The 17261-nt window shown below is 40.5% G+C and overlaps 2 protein-coding genes across 2 annotated transcripts in view; one reads left to right on the forward strand and one right to left on the reverse strand.

Annotated features, from left to right (window-relative positions):
- Nucleotides 1-17261, reverse strand: part of LOC125715977 (germinal-center associated nuclear protein-like) — a 114324-nt gene that overhangs the window by 61638 nt on the left and 35425 nt on the right. The gene's annotated exons all lie outside the window — the stretch shown is intronic.
- Nucleotides 4556-7400, forward strand: LOC125715984 (uncharacterized). Its single transcript, XM_048988172.1, has 2 exons — nt 4556-5816; nt 6560-7400. The coding sequence occupies exons 1-2, from the start codon at nt 5809-5811 to the stop codon at nt 7275-7277; spliced, it is 726 nt and encodes a 241-aa protein (XP_048844129.1). The 5' UTR covers nt 4556-5808; the 3' UTR covers nt 7278-7400.

Consider the following 17261-nt stretch of genomic DNA (forward strand, 5'->3'; position numbering starts at 1 on the left):
GGGGTAGAAGCTGTTATTAAATCTGGTTGTTCTGCAATGCATACTGCGGTAACGTTTACCAGAGGGCAGAAGTTCAAACAGCTTATGGGTGCGTGGGATCTTTTACGATCTTAATGGATCTATTGTGGCAACGTGAGTAGTGAAGTTCTTGAACCGATGGGAGAGAGCCTGGAGAATTATTTTCTCTGTCATCCTCACCACTCTCTGAAGCGTCTTCTGTTCAGCTGTAGAAATTAACATTAAAGTGTCATTTGTATTAAATATAATTATGCATATGTAGAACTAGGGATATGATCCTATTAAGTATGACAGTTCTGTCTTATTAATACAGGATCGACATCCACAGTAACTGTGTTTATCTATCCATCTGTGTGCATGTGTGTGTGTGTGTGTGTGTGTGTATGTGTGTGTGTGTGTGTGTGTGTGTGCGAGCGGGTATACCTGTCCTTATGGGGACACAATGTCCCCATAACGTGATAAATAGCCGTTTTTTTTCCCTTATGGGGACTGGTTTCCTGGTCCCCATAAGGGAAAACTCTATTTTATAAAAATCTGTGACTGCTATGGAAAAACTAGAAATGCAAAATCTCTTGTATTTTGCTTGGTTACTTATGGTTATGGCAGGGTGGGGGTTAAGCTTGTCATAGTTAGTGTTAGCATTTATCCCATAGATGTGAATGAGCTCGCCCCATAAAGATAGGTATACCCTATGTGTGTGTGTGTGTCCCATATTGCCTGGGCTTCAGGATACCTCATAACCCGGAACTTCATCAGAAGTAGTTAGAAAATGGATGGATGGATGGATGGATGGACAGATCAATAAAAGTACAGGACATCCATTTTACAAAGAACCGTCAACACTAAATGTGTGCACTGGTCATGCTCCTGGAAATTAAACTTCTTTTCTGAAAAGCAGCATGTTCATAAATTAGCTGCTGTTATACCTTGGGGAAACAAATGCAGATGAAACTGTAAAACAAACTGCAGTGGCAAAACAGTTCTGGCTGCCCGCCAGCCCTTCTGCCTGTGCTGCCCTGCCTGCCTACCCTCCTGCCCATGACATCCTGTCGGCGACATGCCACAAAGCAACCCTTCTTTGCCACAGGAAATGTCTGGTGCAATTTCTTTTTTAATTGTACATGTCAATTGCATAATACCTTAAACTAATTCTTTATTATTTCTATCATCATCATCATCATCATCATCATCATCCTGATAAGTATTTCGTTAGTATTCCACGGTATTTTGATTTTTCAGGAATCATTGTGTGTACTGTATACTTTTAAATTAGTTTGCACTATATGTAGTGTCTCTGCACCTGTGCCTTACGTACTTGCTGCAGCTTGCACAACAACTTCTCTCAGGCATCAGTATAGTTTATCTAATGCAATATTTGTTGTTTGTTTATTAAGTGGTTTTAGGTATTTTGTGTGTTCCACTTAATTTAGTGTAATTAGTCCTAATTGACTCAGGTTTAGTTTGATATTTCCTTCTGTTTGTTCCTCTGCATCATGCTACTGTCATAACATGTCAATGTCTTACCTAACTTTTGTGCATTATGTTTTGGAGAGAAAAAAATCATGACTTTTTTTTTTAGATTCATCCACTGATTCTATCACCTCTGACACATCCCCCCTCAATATTTGTTTGTTTGTTTGTTTATGTATTTGCTTGGGGGGTGGAATTAACAAACAGAAATAACTGAATGAATCAGGGTAGTGAAAAACATTTATAAACTTATAATTTTGGTATTGGTATGATCCTGTTCTGGTTAGTTAGCCGAGGGAGTAAATCATCAGGAGTTTCATCTCTCAAACTCCTACTACACTCACTCAGCATCACAGTATGGACTCCCCAATGCAACTGATCTGCACGTACTCTGGGAGGAAACCTGGTTCGGGAACAGCACCATGCAGGACAGACGAACTCTACAGAGGGTTGTGCGATCAGCTGAGCGCACCATCTGCACCGAGCTCCCTGACCTGCACTCAATCTACAGCAGGCGGTGCTGGACCAAGGCCAAGAAGATCGTGAAGGACCTCAGCCATCCCAATAATGGACTGTTCATTTCATTAGAATCTGTAGAAATTGTGGATAAACTTGTTCTACTTTACTGACACTGTGCAAAAGTCTCTGACCACTGACTGCTATTGTTAAAACTTAAATTGCATCCATTACAAAACTAAAACAATATTTTGAAGCAACTTAAGTTTAATTTAATTAATTAAATTTTATTTTAATATAAATGTAAGTAATTAGTCAACATGTTTCAATCGCTATGATTATGTACATTACAAACCTAAAATAATATTTTGAAGCAGCTTAAGTTTAATTTAATTAATTAAATTTTATTTTAATATAAATGTAAGTAATTAGTTAACATGTTTCAATAGCTGTGATTATGTACTTTACTCAGTCTAGGAGCCATCAGGATATGCAAATGTTATTTATCCAAACCACTGTGAAACGAACAGTGTTGATGATGACTGGACTGTTTCTTTATTCAACTAAAAGTAATGAATCAAATCTAATCTTTATTTATGACTTTTTTTAATTTTATTTTATCCCCAGTGCTTCGAGCAGGCATTTCCTGCTCTGCCCCGTGTGCAAGAAGACACAGCCAAGCCTCTCAGTGCATCTGGCTAGGGTGTGCATGAAGAGGTCTTCGAAAGAGGCCATCCAGGAAGTTATGGAGAAGGAAAAGCAGAATTCCCTTGAACTTCTGCAGTGGGGCAGGGTCTTCAGCTACAGGCTGAACTTCAGCTACATTATGCCTGTCAAAGTGTGTCAGCTTAGCCATTTCAGAACCTCTGCTAAAATCATCCTAGTATTTGTAACGACCATCCAGTGCAGCCATGTATTTTTTGACTTGGCCACTAGCACACCTCATACAGTACAGCTAGTCAATCTGTCACTGACTTTTTAAACCAGTATAATTAATTATTTAATTGAGCTGTTGGTGAAATTTAACAAAATCATGGAACGGCTGAGGTGCCCCTGGGGAGAAGTTTGGGAACTGAAGCGGTGTTCATCTAGCCATCCAACTAGATATCAGTAACGCTTTAGAAAACAGAAGAAGTTATTACTAGTTTTTATTGTGTTACTCTTAATTTGCACATGTTCTAATGTTAAATTGTGTCATTTATTCTAAGTCAAAGTACACTTGCTACCCAGATAAACAGCTTTAAACATTTCTTTGGACTGCCTAAGACTTTCACACAGTACTGTATGTCTTAGAACATAAGAAATTTACAAATTAGAGGAGGCCTTTCGGCCCATCAAACTCATTTGGGAAGAACTTAACTAATAGCTCAGAGTTGTTAAAATCTTATCTAGCTCTGATTTAATCATCTCTCTCAATATAATATTGGGATAATTTATTCTCTTCAGAGGCCTCCATAGAATAGTGCATCCATCCCCTCACTTATGTTCAGACAGTCAGAATAACAACAGCATCATCAATTTCACAGCTAGATTTAAAAATTGCTTTAACATAGAGTGATTACAGAAAAAAAGGTAAACAAATATTAACAAGATTATTAAAACGTAATAGACATATTCGTCATTCAGACATATTGCGCTTTTTTAAGAGCAGAAGGGATACATTAAATCACGATTATATTTTGTCCATAATATATATATATATTTACATATATATATGGTGGTGCAGTGGTTAACACTGTTGCCTCACACCTCTGGGACCCAGGTTCGAGTCTCTGCCTGGATTACATGTGTGTGGAGTTTGCATGTTCTCCCCGTGTCCTCGTGGGGTTTCCTCCGGGTACTCCGGTGTACCCCCACAATCAAAAACATGCTGAGGCTAATTGGAGTTACTAAATTGCCCATAGGTGTGCATGTGAGAGTGAATGGAGCTCAGGAACCCCAGCGCCCCAGTAGGATAAGCAGTTTGGAAAATGGATGGATGGATGGATATATATATATATTTATAATTTTACATCATTATAAATGAGAACTATAAGTGATTGCTAATTACTGTTAACTAATGTCCTGTAATCAGTGGAGGCACATGGACACTTTGGCCAGTTATCCTATTTCTTCAGCGCCAGCCCAACACCCAGCACCACAGACAGTGACCTGTGTTACTGTGACATCTGGTTCCTTCATTGGCTCTATTTATTTTTCTAGAAATAACTAATTGGCTCTTCCAGACTATATGAAGAGAATATTTTATTTTTATTTAGACTAAGAAAAGCTCTGCATGTGATCTCCCCTTTACTGCTCAAGGAGGGCACACGCACATCAACAAATATCAATGCAACAATTACAGATGAACAATTTCTCACAGCTTCAGAAGAAGTCAGAGTTCTGTGTAATTCAGAAATTGTCTAAGACCTCTGCTAGAACATTTTCTGCACTTCAAAATAAATGACACCTGGGTCCATTAAAAGAAGGTGATGCTGCCTGAACCACCAGCCAAGGCTGGGAGGAAAGGGAGGAACACTAGTAAAATGAAGGAAGAAAAGCAGCCCACCCTATCTCATGGTCACGGATACAAAAGTCAGGAAGTGTTATGAAGAAGACACCACACTTAAGACCATGGTTTTATGCAGTGAATTACACCAGAGAGAACTTTTGCATTTTAACTGTGTTACGTAACATTCCTCAGCCTTCATTTTTTTCCACAGAATGCAGGACATAATTTACGGTGCCAAACAAAACAGCGGAACTGCATTGTAGCCAATTATTTGTTTCAGTAGTTTTAAGATAAATAGAACATAAAATGGTTGTTTTACTTAGGTAAAAATCCAGTTGAAACAGACTTTATTTTAAAAAAGTTACATTGGCTTTAAGTGATGGCACATGTCGCTTGTGTTAATACTGCTTTGATTTTGAGGATGAAGTCTGAAGTGTAGGTGACATGCAGAAGCATGCAATTTGACGTTTGGGGACTGTAGTTTTTAATGGGACAATTTGAATAAGGAATACTGGTGATATGCTTTTTAAGGGGACAGCACACGAAAATTATAATACAGAGTATTAAAAGAACCGCTCTTTAAAGGAACTGAATTATCTTAGTGTATTTTACATCACAAGCACTCTCGGTCCGTTGGGGAGTCCGTCCCACTGTACTTGGAGAATGCTGCCATGCATTAATCATAAATTTCATTCAGTTGTGCGACAGAAGTTCCCTTCTAATGTTTTCTTCAACATAACAAAGTCCCACGGTAACAAAAGCGCTGAGGCCAGGATCGTTAATTGCAATGTGGGGAATGCAGACCAGCTGGGGTGGGGGATCGTGCTCAGTCACGGTAAAAGGCAAACGGGTAAATTGTGAATACGCTCTTAATCTAACTACAGCTTCTTGAATTGTGGGAGGCGTGTGTAACATAACGTTGTTCCACATACCAATATCACTACGTATCGGTATCGCAAAACAAAGTTTTAAATGTTAAGATTCTGTCATTCTGAAAATCTGAGTATTTAAGACATTATGTTACATAGCGATTTGTGGAGATAAATGCCCTCGGACAGTAGCGTTCATTTCATATTAAGTCTCTTTAAGTCATTGTTTTATGTTATGCAGGATGAATGTGCGAATTTTAATTAATCATCCTTTAAGGGTTATATGCTTACGGTGTTGTATACTATTCTCGGTGAACAAGTTAACTTATAAAAGTCTGTTCCTCTAATTATAGAATAATATATAGAATAATTATACAAGGGCTATAATTATTATGATGTTATTATTTAATTGTGTGGGCCGTGTTGCTTGATTACATTTGACTATTCGGCACGTGGGACGCTGCCGGTTTGAAAGACGCAGCTTCACTTGTTTTCTGCACCAAGATGACGAGGTACGTTGCTTTTCTGCTCCCATTTTATCGGATAATTTTTCTTATTTAGTATCTGTCAAATTTGCATGTATATTAAAATATGTTTGGTGAGTAAAGTCAGTATATTGCTTTTAAATAAAGTGATTTTGTTCCGGGGTACACTGTTAATTATATTTAAATTTTATGCGCAAAGTGTAGTTGATATTTCGCTTTTCCGCGTGCGCTTTACTGCGCTTAAGTAAATAATTGCGCTTGCTTGTGAGTAAATTAGTTCATTGCTTTTAAATAAAGTGAATATTGTTGCGGGCTACTGTGTTGGTTATATTTAAATTTTATGTGCAAGTCGGCTAGTTTCCTGTGCCGCAAAGTCTAGATGATATTTCACTTTTGCACGTGCGCTTTCCCGCGCTTTCATGTTGCATTCGGAAGAGGATGCGGGTGGTTGCGCTCGGTGCTGCCTACAGCAATGATATTCCAGCAGACCAGGAGAGGGCAGATGTATTGCAACAAACACAGATAAAAGTAGTGAAGCAAGACCTGAAAAGTTTGTTTGGTGACTAAAATCAGTATATTGCCATTTAGTAAAATTTAAAATTGTTCCAGGCTTCTTTCTTGATTATATGTAAATTGTATGTGAAAGTTAACTAGTTTCCTATGCTATAATGCAGTTGTTCATTGCGAAGGTGTCAGTGCAGAACTGAATTCCATGTGCCAGGAGTGACTGACAGCTCTATTGTATTGCCTGTGTGTTTTTCCTCATTCAGAAACAAACGAATTGCAAAAGCTGTCAGCTGGAGCAACGATCGATACTGGGCAACTTGGGACAAGTGGATGGAAGTGATTGACTGGGAAGATGAGGAAGAGCTGTGCTCCCCAGCAGAATCACCCTCTGACCAGGCTGACCGTTCCATCGTGTCACACACCCGAAAGCCAATTGCCAAGGCAGTTAGCTGGACGGATGATGTGTATTGGGCAGCCTGGGACAAGTGGGATGAGATCATCTGCTGGGGTGAAGAAGGAGAGTGCTCCCCAGCAACTCCACCCATCAACCAGCCTGGGAGGGATAAGGGGTTAGACATGCATGGGTTAGAGGTTTTTCTGTTAAATGAAAGGACAGTCTCCATAAAGCCTGCAGATGACCACCAAGACAGGCTGAAAATAGGAGCCGTAGTGGTCGACCTCTGCCAGTTTGAGCTAGATGGTGTAAATGATAAATTTGAAATTGTCGAAATACAAATTGGAGAGGTCAAATTGGAGGAGACTGCAGAGAGGGGTTTTAATTCAGAATTTGAATTGGAAATTATGGATGTGGAGATAGAGGTTGTAGACAGTGAATTCCAGCTGAATGCTCTTAATTGGGAAATTGCTGGAACTAAAGTGGACAAATTATTAGTGGAACACCTGAACATAAATAATCTAGAAGCAGGCAGTGTGAAGGTGTCCACATCAAATGGGAATGTGGTATATGTCAATGGTATGTGAGTGTGTTTGGTAATGATGAGTGTGAATGGTGTGTGTAAGTGGTGTGTGTGTGTGTGTGTGTATGAGAATGGTGATTGAATGGTGTGTGTGAGTGACAGGTGTGTGAATGGTGTGTGTGAGGTAATGGCATGTGAGTGTGAGTGGTAATGGCGTGTGTGAGTGAATGGTGTATGTGAATGGTCTATGTGTGTGTGAATGGGGAGTGAATGGTGTGTGAGTGACTGGTGTGTGTCTGGTGTTTATGAATGGTGTGTGTGAGTGAATGCTGTGTGAATGGTGTTTATGAATGGTGTGTGTGTGAGTGAATGCTGTGTGAGTGACTGGTGTGTGAATGGTGTTTATGAATGGTGTGTGAATGAATGGTGAGTTTTTGTGTGTGTGTTTGTGTGTGTGTGTGTGAATGATCTGTGTGTGTGAGCCTGCCCTGTGATGGGTTGGTGTCCCATCCTGGGTTGTTCCCTGCCTCGTGCCTGTAGCCTCTGGGATCCATCTGACCGCCTGTTCCAAAAGGCAAATTGATCCCCACATCCCTGAACAGGAGAAGCGGTTTTAGAAAATGGATAAATGTTCCCAGAGGTGTGAGGCAACAGTGCTAACCACTGTACCATGCATATGTATAGGATATGTAGAAGAATACCTGTTGCAGTTATCTGATGTGTGTGTTTTTCACTCTCCCTGCCGGCCCCTGGAGGTTTGGGCTTCCCCTTTGAGTCTGGTGCCTCCCAAGGTTTCTTCCTTCTAGGGAGTTTTTCCTTGCCACTGTCGCCTATGGCTTACTCACTGGGGGCTTTGGGTGGGGGTGCTCTAAAGCGCTTTGAGACAATGTAATGTTGTGATATCGTGCTATACTTTGTTGTGTAATTTTCTATTTACTCATGCAAATAAATAATTGTTTGATAACAAAAAGCACTTGTTTCATTCTTTTTACTGCGAGCATATCAGTCACTTCCCTTGTGCTCCTGCATTCAAAAATGAAAGTTTGTCCTGCCCTGCACTTAATTGCCATGGATTCTACGGGAATGCAGACCTCTACTTTGGTGGAATCCTGCTGTTGTTGTAGATGGTCTGCTCAAACGCTTTCACATTGTGTACAAGCAGATTTGTTTCTGTATCTCTGTAGAGAAGCATTCTTTTCTTCTACCTGGCAAATCCACAAATATAATAGCAATCCACCAAGGTGCAAGTGCACCTAGCTCTTAAAGAAAATGTTAGAAAAAATTAGTTTATAGCATGTTTAAACCATAAACACAGCAGTGACTGAGTACATCCCTTGTGGACCAGGCGCCTGGCTTTGACTATTTTTCTGCCATTAAACTAGCAAAGGTGGCTTGGCCATGACGTAAAATAACTTGTGCCTTTAAATTGTTAAAAAAAAGTCCTGTGTGTTGTAAAGTGAGGTATGAAACAGATACCAGGTCGTTTCAGTAACGGTCAGCGTACGTTTTCTTCATGTGATTTTGTGGTTTCAAATGTTTCATTGGAATCAATAGTATTTGCCAATTCCAGTTGCCAGGTAACTTCAATAATTTGAATAGAATACATGATAACATTTTAAACTAGATTACAGTTAATTGTTATTTTTCTGTTTAAAAAAGACAATTGCTGTAATTTACATACGACAAAACCTGTAAAAGACATTTTGGAATTCTTTTCTAAATGAAATGAAGGTACTTTGTTACTCCCCTTGGGGAAATTCTATTTTCACCTACCCCATTTTGCCCTACTTGACACATGGGCACAGACGAAGGTGACAGCAAGCCTGGCAGCAAAGGGCAGCCACCTGTAGGGACACCCATGGAGCTGGGGGTTTTACAGTGATTAACAGCAATTTTGCAATACTTTTCTGGCAGTTTTTTTTGCTAGGAATTTACAGTCAATTCTACACTGCAACAGACGTCATTCCTAAGCGCAGCATGGACTGCTTCCGGACACAGTATCAAATGCGACTTCCAGAGTCACTTGAGTAAGCTGGAGATGCTACATCCCCGGGTAAGATTACCTGCAGTAGGCAGCCTACCAAAAGAGGGCCTTTCCTGTTCCCTTGGTGAATTAGAAAACCAGTGGAGAGAGCTCTCCTGTTGCAGTTTCACAGAGATGAACAACATGGAGAACTTTGGATTGAGGTTTTGCAGTATGAGGGTGCTGAAGGAAAAAGGAGTTTTAAAGACATTGGTCTGCCTGTACTGCAGATTTTGTCTCTGCCCATTTCAGATGTTCATGTAAAGCGTGAATTTACTAATGTGACATTCCTTAAATATAACCACCGAAACAGAACGGTTGTAAATTTGCTGTCCAGATTGGTAGATGTACAACTTGGACTGCAAAGAGATGGACTGACACAGAGGCGGAGCTATGGATAGGCCTGGGTGGGATTGACAGCTGGGCCCACCCATTCAGATTAATGAAATTACATTTTTTATATATAAATTACCGGCTTCTAACTGTTCCTATACATCACTGTTGTTACTGTGGCAAGTACAATAGAATGTGTGAGCTCCCTCTAGTGGTGCTCTAGGTAGAACACCACAGTCGTAGGTGTATTATTGTTGCAGTCACCATGTTGTAAATATATAAGCCAATTTAAGAAAATTTGGGGTAATGAGTTTCACTCAGAAGTCCATCCATCAGCCACTTTTCCATATTTAAAGGCTGCAGGAGGATGCTCACATGGAAAAAAAAGACTAATTCATTTCTTTATCCAAAACTATTTCTTTCCTCATTCATTAAAACGAAAAGAGCTTTAACTTGTGCGTGCATTGCTTCATTTTAAGCAGCATTATGGAGTATCATTGAAGATAGAAAAGTTTATGAAGGGTCTGATTTTCGACATCTTTTACTCCTGGTTTGGGCTATAAAATTGGAAGGAGTTGCCAAACATGACCGTGCAGGGTCTGCGCTGTTCTCATCTGTGAACAGTGTGTGGGTTTGTGGGTCAGGCATAAATTTGGGGGGAGGGGCTCCCTCCAGCATTAAAATAGGGAGATATCCCCCAAAATAATATAATTCTTCATATTCAAAAAAGTACAGATAAAATTAATCTATCTCACCAGTTAATGTAAAGTTTTTTCACCCCAAGCACACCTACCCTTCCCGAAAATGGTTTAGTCTGAAGTCCTGCTCTGGGGTATGTTTCCTATACCACGATGCACTTTGCAAAAGACAAATATATATCAGGAAAATATATAGCAGGAGATGAAAGAAAAAAGATACATTCTGCGGGCCATGGCTGCTGCCGCCTGGCAGAGGGTATGAGGAGGAAGTGCAGGGACGATGTCAGCATCACCAAAAGGATGGTTGCAGCACTCTGGAGGGAGCAGGTGAGGTGGGCTGGGGGGAGCACCAGTCTGCATTCTCTCACTCCTGGGGAGGACCGAGTATTGGCCATCCTAGATCTCAGAAGCACTTGAGGGAGTCCCGGGGTGCATAAATCTCTGTAGTCTACCCACCTCCCAGACATCTGTGCTTTCTACTCCCCAGCCACTTCCTCTTGGCCCACCAACATTTGTCCCCCTGTAGTGTGATCACCAGGGTTCCTCAATGTGTGGCACCTCCACACCTGGCTCCTCTACATCAGCCATCCCTCCTATAGGCCCCTCTACATCAGGGCGACACTGTCCCCTGAGTCCCCAGAATACCTTTCAGTCTGGTAGATCACCAAACCCCAATCATCCTGCTTCCTTGTCACCACACGCCCCTCCTTCCCCCCACGCACTCAAGCCCACTGGTGCAGAAACATTCGCTGCCAATGTAGTGAAGAGCTCCTCAGGTCTGAAGGTGGAAAAAATATCTGTTCTGAGGGGCATCCGGGAGGAACCGGCAGCCCTGATGGAGCAGTATGAAAGACACCATAAAGAGGTGATCGCCTACCGGAGAGAGACACTGGCCTTACTGGCCCAAAGGGTCAGGAGGCCCAGTGTGACAATATACTGTATCTCCCCACCTCTTAATGTCAAGGGCGCCTCCAAGGGGCGGCCACATCCCTCCTTGGAAACCTCTGGCCACCCCTGTGGCAGCCCCCAAATATGGCTGTAGAGAGATTGTTTTATAGCGAAAGCTGTGGTGCACTCAGGGACCATTAACTGTGTAGCACCTGGGGCCTGCATCATGAAACTGAAAGTCTGAGTTAGAACAAAAGTTTTAGCCTAATAAAGTCAAACAAATGCAATGCGCGATCATAAAAATCATGCCTGTAAGAAGGCTCCTGCAGTTTTAAGGGCGCACCGGTGCATGCAAAGGACTGTGGGTGCACTGTGGGGACACCGAGGCACGCGCTGACAGCGTGTTAGAACTTAAAGTTTTTCCTGGTCAGCAATATATGGAAGTCCTTACATTATATGTATGTATTAAGTTATATAATTGTGCTATGTAATTACCGAATGACGCTAAACTCATTTAGTTTGGCTTTAATTATGCTGATGTTTAATGCCGGTGTTGTGCTGCAAACTGTCCCTCTGCCACGGATTGTAATCTTTCATTTTAATGTAAGTGTAACTTCATTTATCTTGCTTTAAGCAAACTGAAAACTCACATTACTTGTTTATTATGATATTTTACAGACAAACCTGAAGTTAAGATTAACTACCTCCTGTAAAACGTCGCAAATGTGACATCATTTAAAGGCGACAGTAATGCTTCGCTTTTCGACGACAGACGCCTTCAGTCGCAAGAAGTGTTTCATTTTCTTGAATAATATTTTTGATACTTTGTTGAATTAATTCTGCCTCGATATTTTTGATATTCTGTCTTCTTTTCATACTTATAATGCGGCGAATAGCTTCATACTCGGCACATCACACCTGGAAATAAAATAACATCGAACTAAGCAACAGAAGTAATCAGAACATAAGAACTATACAAACGAGAGGAGGCCATTCGGCCCATCAAGCTCGCTTGGGGAGAACTAAACTAATAGCTCAGAGTCGTTAAAATCTTATCTAGCTCTGATTTAAAGGAACCCAAGGATTCAGCTTGCACTACATTATCAGGAAGGCTATTCCATACTCTGACTACACGCTGCGTAAAGAAGTGCTTCCTTAAATCCAGCTTGAAATGTTCTCCCGCTAATTTCCACCTATGGCCACGAGTTCGTGTATTTAAACTAATGCTGAAGTAACTATTTGGTTGAACAGCATCCAAACCTGTTAGAATCTTATATACCTAGATCATGTCCCCCCTCAATCTCCTTTGCTTGAGACTGAACAGATTTAGCTCAAGTAACCGTTCCTCGTATGACATTCCTCTAAGACCAGGAATCATTTTTGTAGCCCTACGCTGCACCTTTTCTAAGGCCACAATGTCCTTTTTAAGATATGGTGACCAAACCTGCACACAATATTCTAGGTGAGGTTTCACCAAGGAATTGTATAATCTTAGCATTACCTCCCTTGACTTAAACTCCACACACCTGGAGATATACCCCAACATCCTATTGGCCTTTTTTATTGCTTCCCCACACTGGCGAGAATGGGACATGGAAGCATCAACATACACACCAAGGTCTTTCTCATGATCAGCTACCTTTATTTCAGTGACACCCATGAAATACCTGTACTTTATATTTCTGCTCCCTAGATGGAGTACCTTACATTTATCGACGTTAAATTTCATCTGCCAGGTATCGGCCCAGTCACTAATTAAATCAAGATCCCGCTGTAGCTGCTGAGCCACTAATTCAGTATCTGCTACACCACCCACCTTGGTGTCATCTGCAAATTTCACCAGTTTACTGTATATATTGGTATCCATATCATTTATGTAAATTAGGAACAATAGTGGTCCTAAAATCGAACCCTGCGGTACCCCACTATGAACGCAAGCCCACTGTGACATTGTGCCTCTTATAACTACTCGCTGTTTCCTATCTGTTAACCAGTTATCAATCCAGGTGGCTACGGTACCTAAAATACCTGTCACTTTGAGTTTAAGTAGGAGCCTCTTGTGGGGGACAACATCAAAAGCCTTTTGGAAATCTAAGTAGATGACAAGTAGTCAGCACCCTGCACTTCTTAGTATTTAGAAGTTATGTTTTTCATTGGGTCGAACTTGCTATATCTTGACGTTAAAATTTAGAAAGCTATGTGATTTAAAAGTACTTTTTTCACTTTAATATGACATTATTTTATTAATGCTATATTATTCGTTAAACTTTTGTTTTAGTAGTGTGTGAGATCACAATCACCAGTTACAGCTACTCTTTGCTGAAACAGACATTAGACTAATTATGTCTGGATAACCGAGTACATACTGTATTGTGCATTTTTTCCCAGTGGCGAGTCTCCAAAGTTAGCCAGACTTCTGCATCAAGCTGCAAGGATATTAATGAGACAGTCTGAAAATTCAGACATAGTTGTAGCAGAAGCGACATCACTGGTGTCAAATCAAACACCTGGGGTGTCAACCTCAGCCAGTCTTTCTGCACTTGTTGCACATTCTGAATTTAACACATCTAGACAGGACCAGATTGAAAGAAATCTAGTCCAGCTGTTCCAGTTGTATGACCGTTTTAAGAGGACAAAGGGACCCATACCAAAGGGTGAAATAGAGAGCAAGTATAACAACAGAGTCATGGACACATGACTTCTTCTGTTTTGCGGAAAAAGATGTCCATCCTTTGCCAGAAGAACATAGTCATTTACAGAACTGTGGCCTAGGTAGGAAGCGAATAACATTCCCAGATAAAAATGGCAATTACAAAGACCTCTGAGATGTCCTGTATGCAGCTTATCCACCACTTAATACTTCTGGAGGATTTCAAATTTTGGCATGTTTTAGATCAATATATTTGGAACCTCTGCCAATACCACCCAATGGATATAGCGTGAAATACCTTAGAACAGAGAGTGGTTTGAATCAGGCAGTCGACTATATCCGTCCACTCCGTCCAAGTTAGCATAAGCACAGATGGATTGTGTAAGCTTAATGAGGTTAGTCACAAAAAATCTTGCCTTTTTTGTACACTTGTAAATGTTTCATGAAAGCATCTCACTTCTCCTACGAAATATCTTCAATTTCTTTAAACTACTACAAATAATTACTAAATAGAGTTATGTTCAGAGATTTACATATGTCTTGTTTGTATTATGCTGTGTTTAACTGTTATGCTTTCTACCTTAAGGGCCAAGCATTGGTGCTGGAAAAATGTCAGACCTGTAGAAATTATATTCCCATGCAGTCTCTAGTTCAGCATGTTGAACAGTGCTCAAGGTAAAATACATGATTTAGACTTTTTTTGTCTTGCATCACCTGAGACATTATTTGAATGTGTGTTAAATGGACTTTAAAACTCGCTGAGCATTTGTTAAAGTATTTAGATGTATGCTGAGTGATTTTAATGTATCATTTAAATGAAAATGTCTTTATATTCTTCTTCTTGTAAAGCAAAACCAACAGCCAGATACCAGATGCCAGGCAGAGGAAGCACCTTGTACTTCACAATCACTAGCTAACATCCAAGCTGATATCACCCCGCAGATTTTAACTTCCACTGTTATAGACACAGAAAGTCCATCTGTTTGTACATACAGGTATGATTAATGTAAATGAGGTCTCAGAAAGATAGAAAATGTAAGAACAACCTCAAATGAGCAAATTTTTTCAGGGACTATTTGGACCTTGTTTGCTCTGATGTGAGTGAGTCAGAGGATGAACAAATCAGTCGAGCTATAGAAGAGTCATTGATAGAAATGTCAAGTGAGTTTAATGTTCAAATGTCGCAATTTTGTTATGTAGTGTTTTTTTATGTTTGGTTGTGTGACTGTCTTTTCAGGCTGCAGGATGTCTTGCAGATGCTGCAAAAGGAATATTGATAAGGATGAAGCTCTTCGCTTCAACATCAACCGGAAGAACATTTAGGATGGTGCTGTCCGCACAATGAGGAGACCAAATTTCTCTGCCAGAAAGAGAATTGATGCCAAATTCACTTATGAGGGAAATTCTGTAGAAGCAGTTTATATGGGTGGCCCAATGAGGGAGTTCTTCAGACTTGCATTTCAACATATAAGGCAGAGCCCAGTGTTCACAGGTTCTGACTACCAGCGAGTTTTGGAGTGCCATATATGTGTGTAAGTGTTGCAGAGGGAAACCATCAAACATTTCATATATATGTCAGGCTTTGGTTACTGTTGAGAATGTAATTGCATGATTTCTCATCTTTCTCTGGTAGCTTTAAAAGAAAACAGCTACTTTTATGCAGGAGAGTTGATTGCAATGGGCATAGTTCAAGGAGGACCATCCCCACGTTTCTTTGCTCCAGTCTTGTATCAAGCCATAGTGTCAGGTGCAGAAAGTGCAGACATTGAGGACATTCATGATCATGAATTAAAAAGCTTGCTGTCAGAGGTAGGGGAAGAACGTGAATAATTGCATTTCAGACTGCTGTACAATTTTAAAATGGTGTTTATAGCAATGTTTACGTATTCTTTAGTACGTTTTGTCAGTTCTCTTTATGCTCATGTGCATTTGAAAAGCTTGATATTAATGTTTGCATGAACAAATAATTCACTGTAAAAATAAATGTTTTCAATCCAGTGTCAAGTTGTGGCTTCAGAGTTTAAGAAAAACCTGAACAAAGCTGTTGAAAGATGTGAGACCCACCTGATGCTGGCTGGATGTCTGCGAAGCATCTCTGTCAGTAATAAAAATGAAGTGGTGCAAGACGTCATTAATTGGTTTGTCCTTCAGGATAAGGAAACACTTTGAAAGGCATGTTCCTCATCATGTATTATCCATGTTCAAAGTTTATAGGGCATTCAAAATTAGTGGATGTTTTTTTTCTCTTTTGATCAATGTATCAAAATTTTTTATAGGTTCCAGGATGGGCTTCGTAGCTGTGGACTACTGGATGCTATCCAGAGCCATCCAGGCGTATTCAGAACGGTATTTACAAAGATCAACGAAAAGCTTACAGCTGAGAGTATTGAACAGCAGTTTACAGAACAAAGGTCTGAGCGAGGGAGCGACAAATACAAAATCGAAAATGAAGCTATCTCTTGGATGCTAAGAGAAGGTATTCCTCAACCACAATTAGAACCAAACTTAAAAGGATGTGGAATTCTAAAGAATGATGGTTCTTCCTAATATCAGCACTACATATATTTAAGTAAAATTCAGCCTTATTTACTTTATACATGGAACCTGGCAAAAGCAGCCAGCCATTACTGACACATGAGAAATTATAGATAGAACATTTTTCTTCTAAAATGTATAGTAATTTGTATCAAAATTGTAACTAATTAAAAATTAACTGACTAAGTATATATGACTATACTATACGCTACATAGTGCAGGACAGTTACACTTATTTTTGCATTGTTCATTGATTTTGCATATGCTTCATACAGGTTGATAGAACTGTTTGTTGTTACATTATTTTTACACTACAGAGACTTAAACTGTGCCTTATTGGCTCTTAAACTCAGAATCTCTCGAGTCCCCTTTAGGAACAGGCTGGGTCATATGATTTGACATGTTACACACTGTTACAGTTTTCTCCTATATATCCCATACATGGGGATGGCACAGTGGTGCAGTGGTTAGCACTGTTGTCTCACAACTCTGGGACCATCCAACCATCCATCTTCTGAAACTGCTTCTCCTGTTCAGGGCCGCAGGGGCTTCTCCTGTTCAGGGCCGCATTTAAACCCAAATCCCAGAGGTGTGAGGCGAAAGCGCTAACCACTGCATCACCGTGCCACCCGCCTCTGGGAACATACTGCGGTTAATTGGAGTTAACAAGTTGACCATGAGTGTGAATGGTGCACACAGGCAGGCATGTAAGTAGGCAGGCATGTAAGTAGGCAGGCATGTAAGTAGGCAGGCAGACAGGCAAGCGCGCGCGAACACAGACAGGCAAGTATGCACACATGCATAAAGGCACTCCTCCAAACAGTCAAGCACACACGCACACAGGCAGGCACACACACACATAGGCACGCACAAATGTACGCACACAGGCACGCACGCAGACACACACACAGGTAGGCTCAC

Source organism: Brienomyrus brachyistius, chromosome 20, assembly GCF_023856365.1.
Source record: "Brienomyrus brachyistius isolate T26 chromosome 20, BBRACH_0.4, whole genome shotgun sequence".
Classification (NCBI taxonomy): domain Eukaryota; kingdom Metazoa; phylum Chordata; class Actinopteri; order Osteoglossiformes; family Mormyridae; genus Brienomyrus; species Brienomyrus brachyistius.